At 44.8% G+C, this 16,719-nt stretch overlaps 2 protein-coding genes across 2 annotated transcripts; both read left to right on the top strand.

Annotated features, from left to right (window-relative positions):
* The first annotated feature begins 3,387 nt into the window (after window positions 1-3,387).
* LOC125553448 (cell division cycle-associated protein 7-like) lies at window positions 3,388-5,696 on the top strand. The gene is made up of 8 exons (XM_048717227.1): window positions 3,388-3,571; window positions 3,678-3,918; window positions 4,019-4,169; window positions 4,247-4,317; window positions 4,693-4,770; window positions 4,846-4,933; window positions 5,100-5,155; window positions 5,258-5,696. The coding sequence occupies exons 1-8, from the start codon at window positions 3,506-3,508 to the stop codon at window positions 5,326-5,328; spliced, it is 822 nt and encodes a 273-aa protein (XP_048573184.1). The 5' UTR covers window positions 3,388-3,505; the 3' UTR covers window positions 5,329-5,696.
* A 579-nt stretch (window positions 5,697-6,275) lies between these two features.
* Window positions 6,276-16,462, top strand: LOC125554558. The gene is made up of 12 exons (XM_048718080.1): window positions 6,276-6,679; window positions 7,275-7,392; window positions 8,383-8,690; window positions 8,784-8,915; window positions 8,995-9,093; window positions 9,286-9,822; window positions 9,943-10,009; window positions 12,425-12,767; window positions 15,360-15,499; window positions 15,597-15,722; window positions 15,812-15,938; window positions 16,173-16,462. Exons 1-12 carry the CDS (start codon window positions 6,291-6,293, stop codon window positions 16,229-16,231), a joined length of 2,445 nt encoding a protein of 814 aa, XP_048574037.1. The 5' UTR covers window positions 6,276-6,290; the 3' UTR covers window positions 16,232-16,462.
* The last annotated feature ends 257 nt before the right edge of the window (window positions 16,463-16,719 follow it).

The following is a 16,719-nucleotide window of genomic DNA, read 5'->3' as shown; positions in this document are numbered from 1 at the left end:
GTGGATCTAGATCTCCTCTCTCTTTTCCCTCAAAAACTAGCAAGAATCCATGGAGGGATTGAGAGTTAGCAAGCTCGGAGAAGGTCAACAATGGGGGAAGAACACGAGCTCAAAGGATAAGGCTCAATGGGGAAGAAGACCCCCTTTTATAGGGGCTCCCGAATCCAACCGTTATGTGCTCAGTCCGCGTACGAGCGGTACTACCGCTCAGGGGAGCGGTACTACCGCCCGGGCGGTAGAACACAAAGAGCGGAGCAAAACAGAGGGCGAGGCAGAGTCGTATGAGCGGCACTACCGCTGGGGCCAGCGGTACTACCACACACGAGCGGCACTACCGCTCCTACTGCTGCTACTACTGCCGTTGAACCCGACACGAGAAAAGCACGTCTCGAGTCGAGGCGGTACCAACGCAGAACCAGAGCCGTACTACTGCTTATGGCAATGGGCGGTACTACCGTTGTGAGACAACAGTACTACCGCTTGTGGCGATACGCGGTACTGCCGCTCTGGCCCCGCGGTACTACCGCTGGCACCAAACATACGCCATTACCATGAAAACAAGTATACTCCAAGTAAAACCAAAACTGCCATAACTTCTGCAAATGAGCTCTGACTCGAGCAAGCTCAAGCTTGTTGGAAACAAGACGACGAGAAGCATCAAAACATCGATTGGATATAGTAATAAGAGGCAGGAGAGGTATGCCTAACAAATATAGGAGTGAAACCTCCAACATAGAAGAACCGACATAACCTCCAACGTCGAAAACATCATAGAAGATGCGAGTGAACTCCGTTTTCGAAGAACTCGAGCTTGTCATCAAGATGACCATAAGCTCCAAATCTCACAAAGACAAGAACCAAACAAGAACCAATAAAGATGGTGCAAGGATGCAATGGTTTGAGCTCTCTACGAAAGATATTATCAGGATACTCATCGAGAGCCCCCCTTGATAGTACGACACTTGATCCTATAACCCGGTCTCCCAACTACCACCATGAGACCGGTAAAATAGAAAACCTATCAAGGGCAAACCTTTGCCTTGCACATGGTCCACTTGAGCTAGATGATGATGATCTTGACTCCCTCAAGTTGGTCCACCTTTCTTGATTGCGTTGACTCGATGAAGACTAGTAGATTTCTCCCCCATACTCCACTATGGGTGAGCCACTCTTCGGCACATGTTCACAAGTCCATTTTCACCAGAATGGACGGCAAGCTTCAAGCACTTGATCTCTTCGTGATGCATCACTTGAAATTGCACACAACAACCTAACCCCACAAAAAACTCTCACGAAGACCATGGGTTAGTACACAAAGCGTAATTGACAATACTTACCATACCATGGGATCACTTGATCCCTCTCGGTACATCTTCTATGCTTTGTGAGTTGATCAACTTGATTCACTCTTGACTTAGTCTTGATCAACCTTGAACCTTTCCAACTCTCTTTATTTGGGTGACGCCTTGAAGGTAAGCATGAATGATCACACAATCTTCTTCTTCAAGACATGCTTGCAATAAGCTCAACACTCACATGACCAATCTTTGGATAATTCCTTAAAAGCACCACGGTCAACTCATAAACTCCTTGAAACCAACAAATGGACTTCAAGAAAAACCTATGGACAAATCCTTCAAATATAACTCGAGGCAATCATTAGTCCATAGAGATTGTCATCAATTACCAAAACCAAACATGGGGGCACCGCATGTTCTTTCAGTTACCCTTCGTGGGTTGAAGTCTCCATCAACGTGGATGTATGATAGCACCACCTATCGGAACCACGCCAAAAACCTCCATGTCTACATTGCCTTTGCTCCCTCCAAACTCCTCCCTTTACCTTCATATGCAAATGTTTTACATTCCGATGCTATACTCTTAGACTTGCATGTGTAGGTTGATTGTTTGACTTGTGCTAAGTTGCTAAAATCTGCCAAAACTTAAAATTGGGAAAATGCTAGATTTTTCTTTGGTCAAGTAGTCTAATCACCCCCTCTAGACATAATTTCGATTCTACACATCTGGTCCTTAAATCCGGCACCGCCTATCTAGAAGTAGAACAACCATAAATTATTGGACTTCTGGTACCCAACAATCGTCATACTGGGACCCAACAATCCACATTTATTGCAGAACATTGGCAACTTCTCATACTTGGTATCAATCCTTCTTTCTAGCCCTAGTTATTGAAACAAGACATTCCAATTTCTTGTTGACATCCATGTTCACTCTAACCCCTACAGGTGCGTCGACATACCCAACTGGGAGTTTAATTTGGACTTCAAGGATCTTTCCCATCTTCCTTCACATACTTTGATCACCACATCATTCAAGCAACCGCCTGGCACTATGGGAATTCTCACCCGCACAACTACCTTATCCAACACTACTGATCTAGTGTTTGTGAAGCCATCGCTCCATCAGAATAACTGTTTGGTTTATGAATAGCCAGAGGCCATTGAGCACCATTGTGTTCCAATCTCACAGACATTCGAAACTGGACCATAAACAAAATTAACAACATTCAACTGCCAATGTTTTTCCTTCGCAGGATTCCACGTCGACCCTTGCTAGTGTAAACCTTTGCAATTCCTAGCCACTTCACATGCACATTTGGTAGATCAGGTTATTCTCTCAAATGAAATCATCCCCACCGTCTTCATTTATATCGAGTCGGTTGAGCAGATCCTCAACATCTTCATCGTCCCTTCTCCATTCTAGCGCTACGCCCTTATGGCCCCATCTGTCCCACGTAGATCAAAACCCTCCTAGAATTCCCAAGAGTCCTCACCAAACCAAGGCTGGGCAGGAGCGCAGCCCCCCCTTCCCGGTCAACACGAGTCATCGAAAGAAAGACGTGGTTGGAGGGTAGATCAATCGGAAGAGAAAGACTCTCGACGGTGGCGCCGTCGGAGGACCTCTACACCCTAGCTACGGGCACTAGGGGAAAGAACACGTACGAACTCCGCATCGTTCCGGTTCAACTAACGTTCCCTTTGCATTATTTTCAAAATTTTGCCACTAGTTGCCCACAGTTAAGTTGGGTTTAGAAGTCGCCGCCACCATGGAAAGGCTAGGCGAGAAGTCTCATCGCCACCATCTCTATCACACACCGTAATGGGAAATGGACTCAAGAACTCATTGGTAGATTCATTGCCATTCCAGACAAGTGGTGCATCCTTCCTGTTCAACCAACGTCTCCTTTGCATTCTTTTCAAAATGTTGCCATCTCACACAGCCGGGTATCATACTGCCACTTTCTCTTGACACCACCTCAATTTTGCATTACCAAGAATATCCAGATTTACTAGACTTGCAGCGAGCGCGCGTGAGGGCAAACCGGTAAAACTACCCTCCCGGCCTCCCCTACCCCTCAAATTTCAAACGCAGCCGTCGCCAGCGCCCCCTGTCCCAAACCTACCACGCCCAGCAGCGCCGCAGCGAATCCCCGAAACCCGCCGCCGCCGTCGCCGTCGCCGTCGCCTCCTCCGCTGCCGCCGCCATGGGAAGGCTGGGCGACAAGTCCGACTACGAGAGCATCCGCGAGGCCCGCATCTCCGAGAACATGGTACGCCCAAGCATCCATCCACCCCCAATCTCGAAATTCCGTCCAGATTCGCCATTTCTCGCGGCCCTGACCGCCACCGGTGTTTGGGATCCGGTGACCCGTGCAGGCCCGGATGGAGATGCTCGGCCTGCGCCGCTGCGCCGGGGAGCTGAGCGCCATCTCCTCCGCCCCCTCCCCCCGCGCCGGGAGCGTCACCCCGAGGAAGACCCCGAAGCCGCCGCGGGTCCTCACCCCGCTCCGCCGCTCGGGCCGCCTGATTGCCGCCGCGACGCCGCCCGGCTCCGGCTCTCGCCGCTCCGCCCGGCTCAACGGGGACTCCGTGCAGCACAAGGCGCTGCCCTACAGAGGTTGGCCCCTTCTCCCGCCTCCGCATCCGCACGCCCTGCTTTTCCGTGGCCCTGCTCTGCGGGCTGGCACCGGAACTGAGTTTCTCTTGTCGTCCCGCAGGATCGGACGCCGAGGAAGAGGAGCAGGAGGGGAAGTCTCCGATGTACATCGACAAGGAGAGGCTGCGGGTGCTGCAGGAGACGCGGTGCGACAGCAAGGCGAGGGGGTCCGTGTACGACCCCGTTCTTGGGATCTGCTGCCATTTCTGCAGGTAGATTCGCATCCTATAAATCCTGATTGTGTTCTGGGATTAGTTCACTCAGTATAGTTGCCGCCGTGTGGTCATAGGCAGAAGAAACTCTGCGGCGAGGAGGGCTGCAAGCGCTGTGGGGAAGGAGACTTTGAGCAGCAATGCATAGGTACTCCCTCCGTTTCTTTTTACTTTGCATATAAAATTTGGTCAAAGTCAAACTAAACAAAGTTTGGCCAAATTTGTATCAAAAATATCAACATCTACAAAACCGAAGTTATATGGTATATGAAAGTTAATTTCGTGATGCATCTAATAATATTGCTTTCATATCGTGAATATTGGTATTTTTTTCTATAAAGTTAGTCAAACATTGCAAAGTTTGACTTTGACCAAATATTTTATGCAAACTAGAAAGAAACGGAGGGAGTACAAGAGAAGCTACAGATCCTTTTTTTTCTTGTTCATTTGTATGGAGCAGCAGCTAGTTCTTCAGTGTAGCGAATTCACGTTCATTTGATCGATCTTTGTTCTCTGATGGCAGGGAAGACGGAGTGCTCCTCTTGCCATTCCTCCTACGGGATCCTCTGCCGTGCTTGCCTTAAAGTTAGGTACGGTGAAGGTAAGTTCAATGGCATCTATAATATTCTTGGTGGGTAATATTTGTAAGACTACTGAATTTGAGACGTGGTGGCAGAGATGGAAGAGGTCAGGAAGAACAAGAAGTGGATGTGCCCTCACTGCGTTGAGGAGAAGGGTACCAAGAAATACTGGATATGCAACAGGTGAGTGAACTTGCAAGCTTGATCTTTGGTTCTAGCAGTCACAAATTGAAATGGGTAAATGGCACTGCCAAGATGTGGATATCTTGTGTTCAAAGAGTGTATGTTTTGTACCTATGGCTATGTGTATGCTCTCTGCCACGCTCAATTTGTCACGAAAATTATGCAGCTCCATCTGCTTGAAGAAGAGGAAGATAGCACCAACCGGGATCGCCATATTCCAAGGTAATTCTGGTTCTTCCAAGGTGCAATTTCAGCACTATGTTCACGCAGATTATACCCATAGTTGATCTGACCTGTTTTTCACTTCATTCGGCATTGCAACAGCGCGTGAGCAAGGATATGCGTCGGTCGCTCACCTTCTCATGGACCAGCTGAAGAGCCGCGGATCATTCTGACAACGACGCACGACTGCCTGGAGTTCCCCAGTTGCTCACTTCAGTGATTTTAGGGATGATTGATGGTTGCGCTGGATCTTTTGTTTCGTTGACGGTTTAGATGGTAGACAGCTAGACTCTGTTGCTGAAAAATGCCGAGCTACAGAAACCTTCTCCCAGATGTTCCCAGAGTGACCTTCGCTGAAGATCGAAGCAAGGATTCTGCGTCTCTCAGATGTAGCGGATGAGCTTTGAGCTTATCCATGTATGTTCTCTGTTGTTTGTAAAACGTCAGTTGTGTGCACTTGTGTTGTGCTGTAGAATCTATGCTTTTGGTATCATTGGTGCTTCTTCAGTCAAGAAAATAAAAGTGAATGTCGTCGTAAAAATGGTACGAGTAACATTTTATAATATGAAGCTGTTACAACATAATTGAGTGGCCAAAAATGTCGAAGATAGTCAAAAGAAGAAATTCACATGAAATTTCATGCCTGGTACTCCCTCCATAAACTAATATAAAAGCGTTTAGAATACTAAAATAGTGATTTAAACATTCTTATATTAGTTTACAGAGGGAGTACTATTGAACTCAACATAATTCTTCCAGAGAGACACCTCACTCAAGCCCTATGCCGACACTGCCCGCTTGATTTTCGCAAGCCAAAAAACACTAACACGCGTGTGCACTCGGATAACACACGAGTGTCTGGATCAGTAAAATTTTGTCTTATACACATCCTTTTGTGATAAGACCTTGCCATACTGAAATGAAGTTCATGGAGCCTGTTGCAAGTTGAAATCAGAAATGCCAATATCAGCATCTGCTCTGGCTGTTTTTTTTTGTAAAAAAAAACTAAAACTTAAACTGCAGTATCTGGGCCAAAAACGATGTAACAGTCCAAGATTGGGCCTGGCCTGGCAGCTTCTGATGTACACTAGGCTACTGGGTTCGGCCGGGCAAACAGAAACCAGTCTTGCTAGTGATGCACCGCCGCCTCGGCCTCGCCACCGCGGCCACTGCACTCCGGCGGTTCTGCAGCCACCGCCCGCCTCCGCCACCGGACCGGCGGCTCGCCTTCCTACGCTCGGAGCTCGAAGACCTAGACCTCTCCCGCGCACCAGCACAACCGCCGCCCCGGGAGCAATGGCAAGTGACCCAAGAGCCAGGAGGCGGCGGCGCTCGCGCGGGGGACAAGCCGGTGGCCGTGGACATCGCCCACCCGTGGCCGGAGTGGGTGGCGCTGATGGAGCTCCTCCTCCGTAAGGGCCACCTCGACCCCTCCGCCTTCGCCGGGGCCGCGCCGTCCAAGGACTCCAACCTCGTCCGCACCGCCTGCCTCCGCTTCGGGCGCGAGCGTCCGGAGATCGTCAGGTGAGGTGGCTGAGCTTGGAAGGATCCTGCTTGTGTGTCTCGATGCCGTTGTCAGTGTCTGGCGCCATTGTTTAGCTGCACGCCAGATGTTTGCTGAAATGTGCCAGCAGTTTGCGTTGCCCTGCGTTAGGCACCGCAGTGCAGACAAGGTGGTCGTCCGTGTCTCGGTGAGGGAAAATGTTGCCTTTTGCAGCAGCTTGCCTAACAAATGCAATACTGCTGATATGCTGTCTTCAACCTTGGTAGAAAGCTCCAGAGCACCGCTACCTAATAGTGGGATAATCAGTGCAAAATACTATGGTTGTTGTATGAAGTTGAGCAAAGTATTACCAAGTAATTTCGAAGAATTTTTTTTAAAAAATCTGAGCTTATATACAGGGTGCTTAACATGTTCTACAACTGTAGAAAGACACATCAGTCAATATATGCAATTTCAGGACATGATTTCTGTTTGTGTAGCAGCAGTCTTATTGTTGGCCTCACCACTCGGCACTCGCCACATTGAATTTAACTACCAGGGCCCTAAATGGATGCAGTGCATTACAATACGACATCCCTGTGCCATGCATATAAAGTCGGAACTCTTCTGTTGCAGGTATCTGTCAAGATGGGATATTCAGGTCGCTCTGCGTGGTGGGTGCCCTAGCATTGACAGGAAAGTTATTAATTCTGGGAAGCGATTGCGTGCTCATGTAGGACTTGATGAGGGAGAGGTAAGTACATGAAAATGTGTCCAAAGGAATTTCTCTCTTTTTACCTTCCTTTTCTATTTCACTTTAGTTTAGAACGTACCCATTTGTACAAATGTTTTGGAGAAAATTTGAACCAGAAAATGTTTTCTGAACCAAGAGAATCGAACATTCAAATTGTTAAACACAGGAATTTTTGTGAAAGCTGTGTGTGTGCGCCAACTATCTTACCTCTTAGGCTCAGCAAAGTTCATGATGTTTTGTACTTCAGATAATAATAATAATGTAACAGTGTGTATTTTAATCTGCTTGCTTATAAAAAGCGCCATGCAAATCTTAACTACAAATACAAGCTGGGGACTGAAGTAGTTAACAGTTTGCCCTCTTTATTAGCCTTGCCTTACTCAAATCAGTGTGTATGAGCTTGAGAAACCATGTTTTGTGTTAGCAATTTAGAATTCAACCTAAAAGCTAAAACATGTTTTGCTGCAAACTAGGAAATGTCAGGAGTTATGGACATTTCCATAATATAAGAGCGTTTTTTACGGAGGGAGTACTATTTAACATAAAACTTAGGATATTTGGCTTTCAACCAATTCATTCTGTATACCTCTGCAAAAGACAATGTTCAGTTTGCTTGCCATGCTGCAGACGATGTTCACTTTCCTTGCCTTTAAGACCATGTACAATGCAAAGTGCTTAGAGAAATTGACCGGGTTTTTGCTGAAGCACTGGTACTTATTTGTAGATGGCAGGTGTTTAATTAGGCACCCCTGCCATAGAGATAAGCACTGGTGCTTAAGAAAAACTTGGTTTATTTTACTAAGCACCTCTCCAGGCACCTTACATCGTACATGGTCTAACTATGCCTTCTCCTGTGGTTAGCCCTCAATCATATTGTAGTTAGTATTTTCGCCTACATGTGATAATTTGGATTGCTTTAAGTCTGTGACATAAATCTATGTAGTATATATAGTATATCTGCCTCATCACCTTATGCTGACAGAGTGACAGGTTTGCAGCCAATGCAATTTAAGGGGAAGTTGTGAGAGGGCATATGTAAGGGCTCGTAAAGAGGAAGTGGGCAGAACTGTGGATGTTATGCGCATCCTCCTGACTTATGGTCTTGATATCATTACTGGTAATGTGGGGAACAAAGCATGCCTAAACAAAACTGTTAAAGAATCCATTAAGAAACTACTGAATGAGGTTGTTGAGCTCGACTCCAAGGGGCCTGGTTCCACAACTGATAAAGCTGCACAACGTATACCAAAAGGTCAATCTGCTGTACCTGTGAAGCAGGGTGACTGGAATTGTCCCAAGTATGTTGGATTTTTTTTTTACCTCATATCACTTGCCCACATGATGTAATCTATTTTTCTTCAAAAAGAATAATACCACGTGTATATTTCCAGATGCAACTTCCTTAACTTTGCAAAGAATATCAAATGTTTGCGCTGTGATGGCGAATTTCAAGAGAGATATCACTTGATGCATGAGGACCAAGATCATCTACCCCTCAAAAAAGGTGACTGGATTTGCAAAAGGTGAGATGCCAAAAAGTCTAGTTTATATTTAAGATGGACTGGGGGTACTCTCTCGCCTGTACTGATCCTACATTTTCAGGTGCAACTTCTTGAATTTTGCGAAGAATACACGGTGCTTGCAGTGTCATGACAAACCAACAAACCGTTTACTCAGTCCAGGAGAATGGGAGTGTGCCTCGTGAGTGACTATTTCTACTGCATAGTGCTTACCATTGTATATTTGCACTGTTTTGATGTCTACTGTCGATATGAGACAGAACATGGGGAAAATGGTGTCAACGAAGTGGCTAACCTTTCCGCGTTGTTATTTTGTTCTGTACTCTACTACCATAGAATCAGCATAATCATATTGTTGAGGGATTGATGGCAGGTGTAACTACCTGAACTTCAAGAGGAACGCGTTCTGCTTGAAATGTGGTTGGAAAAGACCAAAAGCATTAAACGACCAAGACACTATCGAACCACACCGTGATCTGGAGCAGAATAAGCACCCCGCTATTTCATTCGTTCAAGATGGCATCCAGCCGACATTGCGAAAGCGACAACTTGTGCAAAAAAGGGCCCCACTATCTGATGAAGATTCAGATTTCTGGAGCTCGGAGGAGGCAGACGACGATGACGACAATGAGAACAGCATGCTCCCAATGCACAGGGACTACAAATTCCTCGACAGTTTCCCCATTGTCGGGGGCAGGACTGCCACTTCCCAAGAACCTCTGGAGCGGGAAAAATGGAAGGAAGAGATGTCCAGGGGGGAGCAGGGGCTTCCAGGAGAGGCATCAGAAGAAAGTAATCGCTCCTCCCCTCGTGTTCCCAGAAGCATGGAGATGATCGAGGACGACGACGACGACGACGACGATATCTCATCATGGTTTTCTGGTGCGAACAGTAGTAGAAACCTGAAAAAGTAGTAACCAAATTTGTGTAAATGCCGGTAATTTGTGCAATTTCACATGTAAAATCTACCATTCTCCAGAGGTACAAAATTCAGTGAAGGCATCTTTTACTGCTGTTCTTTTACCGGCAGCTTCCGTGAGAACATGGTATCCAAGGAGCAGAAATTTATGGCAGACTACAATGACATATTGGTCCATGTTAAGTCATCCATCAAAGATCTGGCCCTTAATGTTTCTTGATTCTCTCTGTGCTCATCACTTGTACCAGTGGTCCCGTAGGATATTTTTTTAGGGGTTACGTATCCGATTGAAAATTATCCGAAATCATGAGGATTTTCGCAGGAATTGATGAACGGCAACGAGCATGTCCACCAGTCATGACCGGCCACCAACCCTTTGAAAACGAAACAATTGGAGAAGATACGACATACACACGTGCTATTGTTTGACGAAATGAAATACCTACATATTTTTCTCGAGCCCTTGTTTGTTTAATGCTTGGTTCAAGATTAGGGTGAAAAAGGGGTAGATGATGAGTGACTTTTGCGAAGGTTATCCTTTAGTTTCCATTACTATTGGTTGTTTATAAGCAACAAGAGAGAAAGACATTATTAGTTAATGAGAAAAGCCAGCCAAAAACTGATAAGACGAGTTCAACCCAGCTAGCTAATTAGGGCATGTAGAGTGATTGATAAGATAATCTAATCTTAACCCTGCCATATAATCTAGAGATGACTTAAAAAATGTACAATGGGTTGTCTCTTCATCTTATCTCTGGTAACTAGATATTCCTAGAAATGTGAATGTGGCAAGAGATTTGCTACTACGAGATCATCTCTTAATTAAGAGAAAACAAAACCTTTTTTTTCTTTCTGGTTTCTCTTTTCTTCACCTGAATATTTATCCTATATGACACTGCTAAGATAGCATCATTGTGCATACCCTTAGGTACGTAGCATATACACGCCGGCAACATTACACTTATCATAATAACTGGATGTGGGCTTTCGTACACATTTTCTCTCAAAAGAATCTCTGAGAGGCCACTTTGAAATTCCTATTCTTTAGATTTAATAATCAATAGGAACAAAAATAACAAAACAACATGTTACACAAAAGTGATCCGAGCAACTATTGTTAGAACTCGCCTAAAAACACAAATTAAGTATGCCCGATTCATGGACAAAGGTTAAAAACTTTGCCACATAAGTCACAACTGTTTATAACAAACCGGTTGTCTCACTACCAAGATCGTGTCGTCACACCCTCTCGTCATTATGTTTTACCTGTCATGCATTGATGTATTTGCCAAACTTTGCCAAAAAAAAGGATGACCGATCTCTCTTCAATGTATCTGGCTATTAACCAAATACTAACATGTCATAAGATGGCGGTGGCCGTTCGTCCGTGGCGAAAAGTCGGAGTCGCTGTTTCGAGGGCGATGGGCGATAAGATGATGCTTGTAGTTAGCCTCATCGATTGCTCCCTTCTCAGCGGTGTGTGGAGTTTACTATCAATAGCTACACCGAGGATGCCTTGTGTGCTATGATGTTTCATGACAAACACGTATTGTGGACTTGTCTGTATCAGTTTCGCCCGATTTTCCATAGATTAAATTGGCAATTCTCTTTGTCATAATTAATTAATAGAGAAAAATTCAAGGAAAAAGGTTAAAAACTTTGCCACATAAGTGTCAACTACTTATAACAAACTAGTTGTCTTGCTAACATGAACGTGACGTCACACCTTCTTGTCGTTATGTTTTACCTGTCATACATTGATATATTTGCCAAACTTTACCAAAAAAGGATGATTGATCTCTTCAATGTATCCGGCTATTAACCAAATACTAATACGTGATAAGATGGTGTTGGACGTTTTTCAGTGGCGAAAAGTCAGTCACTGAATCAAGGGCGATAGGCGATAAGATGACGCTTGTAGTTAGCCTCATCGATTGCTCCCTTCATGGTGGTGTGTGGAGTCCACTATCAATAGCTAGACCGAGGATGCCTTGTGTGCTATCATGTTCCATGGCAAACACTGAAACACGTATTGTGGACGTGTTTTTATCGGTTTTCGTCCGATTTCCCGTAGATTAAATTGACAGTTCTCTTTGTCTTAATTAATTAATTAATAGAAAAAAATCATGGAAAAAGGTTAAAAACTTTTCCACATAAGTGACAAGTATTTATAACAAACTGGTTTGTCTCGCTAACGTGATCGTGGTGTCACACCTTCTTGTCGTTATGTTTCGCATGTCGCGCATTGATATATTTTCCAAACTTTGCCGAGAAAAGGATGACCGGTTTCTCTTCAATACACCTGGCTATTAACCAAATACTAATATGTCATAAGATGGCGGTGGCCGTTGGTCCGTGGCGAAAAGTCGGAGTCGTTGTTTCGAGGGCGATGGGCAATAAGATGACACTTGTAGTCATCCTCGCCGATTGCTCTCCTCTCGGCGGTGTGTGGATTCCACTATCAATAGCCAGACCGAGGATGCCTTGTGCGCTATCATGTCCCATGACCGACACGTATCGTGGACGTGTCCGCATCGGTTTTCGCCCGATTTCCCATAGGTTAAACTTAAATGGCCAATTATCTTCATCTTAGGAAAATTTGAGGCAAACAAAAAAAGAAAAAAAAGGCGGTGGCAAGGAAATTGCTTCCCGGCAGCCGAGTCATCCCTATTTATCATCACTTGGCAACTTGGGCTCCTTCCTCCGCTCCGGCCCCAGTCCAGTACTGTGCGCGCATCTCTCCTCCTTTTTCTCCCCCCCTGAGCCGGAAAAAGGCTTTCTTTGCTTCACGCGGGGCTCCGGATATTCGTGTCCTCGCGGCTCAGCCACCGCGGAATCCATCCAGCGCAGCTCAGGGGGGAAGAGGAAGAGGCGGCCGAAGCTGGAGGTGGAAGAGGTGCTCGCCATGGGCTCCGAGGGATCCGCGCCGGTCGTCGGTGAGTGAGCCTCCCCCCCTCTCGCCGTTTCTTTGCCACGATTTGTACGAACCGCCTCCTGTAGGACTCGTTCTGCCGCTGCGGGATCTTCCTGGCCGTGGAGTACGAGTTCTTGGATTCTTGGTGGGATTTTTAGGGGGGCGGTGATTCGAGTGACCGGGGAGGGGGCCGTTGGAGGGATTGCTGGATTAGGCTCGGCGTCTGGCGATTGATCTGATGGGGCTGGGATCTGCCGGCGATCCCGAATCCCTCCTGAATGATGCCCTGTGAAATCTGCCTTCGCAGTTCAGACATCCGTGTGGACATTCAGCCAAGGAACTCTCGAGCAAAGGCAGGTTCCGTAGGTATTATTAGCATACTTCCATGATGGGTTGTGGCAAAGATGGAATATGGAATGCTGCTATGTTGGGTAAATTTTGGATGGGGCTATCAGGACGATGGGCTAGATGTCGGTCAGAGGAACCGTTGAGGGCTGTTGGTGAGGCCGAATTCACCGTGTTGTCTGTTGGTGTGAAGTTTGGTGAGTGGTTTGGTCCTTTATGCCTAACCCAGGAATTGATGAAGTCCTCAATTATTGGCACAGTTTTGGATGGATGGACCGGTATGGATTTAGGGGGTACCAGCTGGATTTGTTGTCCGGTCACAGTTTATCTTGTCGTGCGAATCGTTGTCTGTTGATTAGGTTCACATTATGATTAATAATCCTAGGTTGATTTTTTCTGCCAGCTCTCTGGTATCCGAGCTATTACTACGATCTGGGCACTTGTATTCTTACACCCCATTTTCTCTATCAAGAACTCCTATCAATACTTATGTGCTGCCCGTTTAGACTCACAACCCACTCCCAGGGCATGTTTTTATGGAACAATAATGCAATTTTGGATCCCTATGTGTAGTTAAACTAGTGTGTCAGAACAATCATGAAGATGTGTTTATTCCTGTAACCCACCGGCATTAGTTGTTTGTGACTGGCATGCCATGAGCAGCCAAAACCTAAAGAAGGGTTTGAGAATTTTGAAGCAAATTAAATGCGAAGAGTACTAGAGTACTCCTAGGAGTTATATTGGATGGTAGGTATATCTGTCCTTCCTCTCCACTTAGAAACACTGACAACAACCAATCTAAGGAAGGCATTTCATCCTCAGGGCACTCAGCCTAAGTATAGTGTCTTATTTTGATGTGATCATACACTGCTTCACAGGATAGCGTTGTTTATAAAAATGTGTTCCAACTATATTATCAGTTTCTTCCTAACTGGCATTGCCCTTTTCATGTTGATTCCTACTAACCTGTTATACTTGATATGCTGCTTGTGGCCAGCTGTGTCAGGCGTAGGCCCACCGTCTAGCCGAATAAAACAGTAACTTGGATGGTCACTTATAGATAAGGAAGGTTATAAACCTATAAAAGATAAGGACAATTTCCTTGGATATAAGATAGGTCTTCAGTGTTGAGATATGTCACTTAATGACTAAGAAATTCGTCTATATTAAAGTGATGCCATATATATAATCCAATGAGAATTATTAACTAGAGAGATCTGATCCTAGCCCCTCTCTTCTATCTCTCTTCCTCCTCGATATAGCAAGCCTACCCTCACTCAATGATTGAACCATTACCAACCCTAGCATGTGATCACAGTAATGGGATGAACGGCTGATTTTGCCAGGATGAAACCATAACCCATACTTGTCTTCCAAAGGCACAACTTGTGAAGAGCTATCCATCTATTAAGAGTATATCCTGCCATTGAAGAACTAAATACTTAAAGTCGACGCTGCTTAACAGGTCGGGCTCCTCGGGATTTTATTTGATATACCGATATACCGAAAGGCCCTGTCTACTAAGAGCCTTGCCTTTTGGGCGCTACAAGTTAAAGGCCAATAAGTCAGTTTATACTAGATGCTTTAGCTAGGACAGTCACACCTGTCAAGCCAATCTTGAAAATTGAAAGACTTGACAACTAACATTCACTTGTAACTTATAGCCGATTTTGTACGCAGTCATTAATCTCCATTCATGGGGCAAGACACTAGTCTTCTAAACAACATGGACCATCTGCAACCTGTTTACAACTTGAATAACCTCTTATGAGAAGAATACTGCCATAGGCAAATATGCCAATATTGAAACAAGTATTGGCTTGTTGTGCGTCTTTAGTACCTCCAGATATTGTTCCTTGTGCTTGATTGCAGTTATTAAGCAGGTCTTGTGCAATACTAGGGTTAATGCTGTGAGTTGTGGCTCTATACTCTTCTCTTTTGTTTCAATATGTTGTCTATGATCTAGGCACACAACATTGTTTCCCTTAAACATCACCCTTTTCTGCTATTTAAATGGATAGCTTATGTTAATACTGCAACTGTTAACTTAGCTACTACACTCCAATTTTATGACATTGAAAACATCTTTAAAAATTATAAGTGTACTATTATAAGTATCCCAATAAATTAGGGAATTATGCTTTTCCTTAATTTTCTACCATTAGAATTTCAAATGATGTTACTGGATTCATGTTTTACTCTGCTTGAATGAGCTGCTCATAATAATTTATTGCATTTTCTGTTGTACTAACTGTTATCTGTACTTCAGTTCCCAGAAACTTCAGACTTTTGGAAGAACTTGAGAGAGGTGAGAAGGGCATTGGTGATGGAACTGTGAGCTATGGGATGGATGATGCTGATGACATATATATGCGCTCCTGGACAGGAACTATTATTGGTCCACCCAATGTATGTTGTAGAATACCCATGAGTAGATATTAATTGTTTTTTGCTTCCTTATGCTCGAGCCAGCTGATTACTGCACTTATTTATTTTTGTCTCACAGACTGTTCACGAGGGACGAATCTATCAATTGAAGTTGTTCTGTGATACAGATTATCCAGACAAACCACCGACTGTCCGGTTCCAGGCTAGGGTCAATATGACATGTGTGAATCAAGAAACTGGAATGGTACTTGTGCAAAAAAAAAAAAAAACCAACCTGTGGTGAAGTTGTTGATGTGATGTTTACCTAGTACTTACAGTGAGCTATTTGTCTAGGTTGATCCAAGACGATTTCCTATGCTTGGAAACTGGAAAAGGGAACATACAATGGAGGACATCCTCATCAGCCTTAAAAAGGAGATGTCAACCCCTCAGAACCGCAGGCTCCACCAGCCTCATGAAGGTAGTTGTCCTTTTCACTAATTCAGTGTGGCTGAGATCTACTTGAATGAATCAATCTGACTTACCAAAATTCTTGCCTGCCAAGAGTAGCTTGCCAAACCACAAAGTCCATTCTCTGCTGTGAAGTTCCAGCTGCAAGGAGTTCTTAATTTCTAGAAGCCAGTGCAGTTTTCATTTTCGAATTTTTCATGCATATGACGACTGATTCTAAACCGACTATAATTTTTCTCTGCAGGCAACGATGATCAGAGAGTGGAGCAGAAAGGGCTAGCAGCTAGATGTGTCGTTATGTAAGATACGCGCATTGCAATGTACAGTGTTACACTGAGTAGCATCAGAATGCAGAAGCCGAGGAAACCCAGGAGGAAATCATGTAATTTGACAGTCACTAGTCGCTACTTTCGATCGAAACTGCTCTATTGCCAGAATAAAATGCCAATGACTTCGTTAATCAGTCTGCACAGTGGTGTAACCGTTTATCCCTCATTTAGCAATATCAAGAGCCATGTGCCTGCTGTTTCTTTCTGTTAGTTCTTGGGAACTTCTTTCTGCATCAGTTCCATGGGTTTCATCATGGGAAAACACTGGTTTTTACGCACAGAACTGCAAACCAGACGTCGCCTAGTGAACAGTACTTCCTCCGTAAAGAAATATAAGAGTATTTAGATCACTAGTGAGTATTTGTGACTTTTCATAGGATTTCCTTATGCTTTCTTTGTTTGATTTGACTCTAATGGTAGCTACCAAGGGTATGCTTGGTTGGTAGCCAACTCCAAAAGTTG

This window comes from Triticum urartu, chromosome 4 (genome assembly GCF_003073215.2).
Source record: "Triticum urartu cultivar G1812 chromosome 4, Tu2.1, whole genome shotgun sequence".
NCBI lineage: Eukaryota > Viridiplantae > Streptophyta > Magnoliopsida > Poales > Poaceae > Triticum > Triticum urartu.
This window is presented reverse-complemented; position numbering and strand designations above follow the sequence as displayed.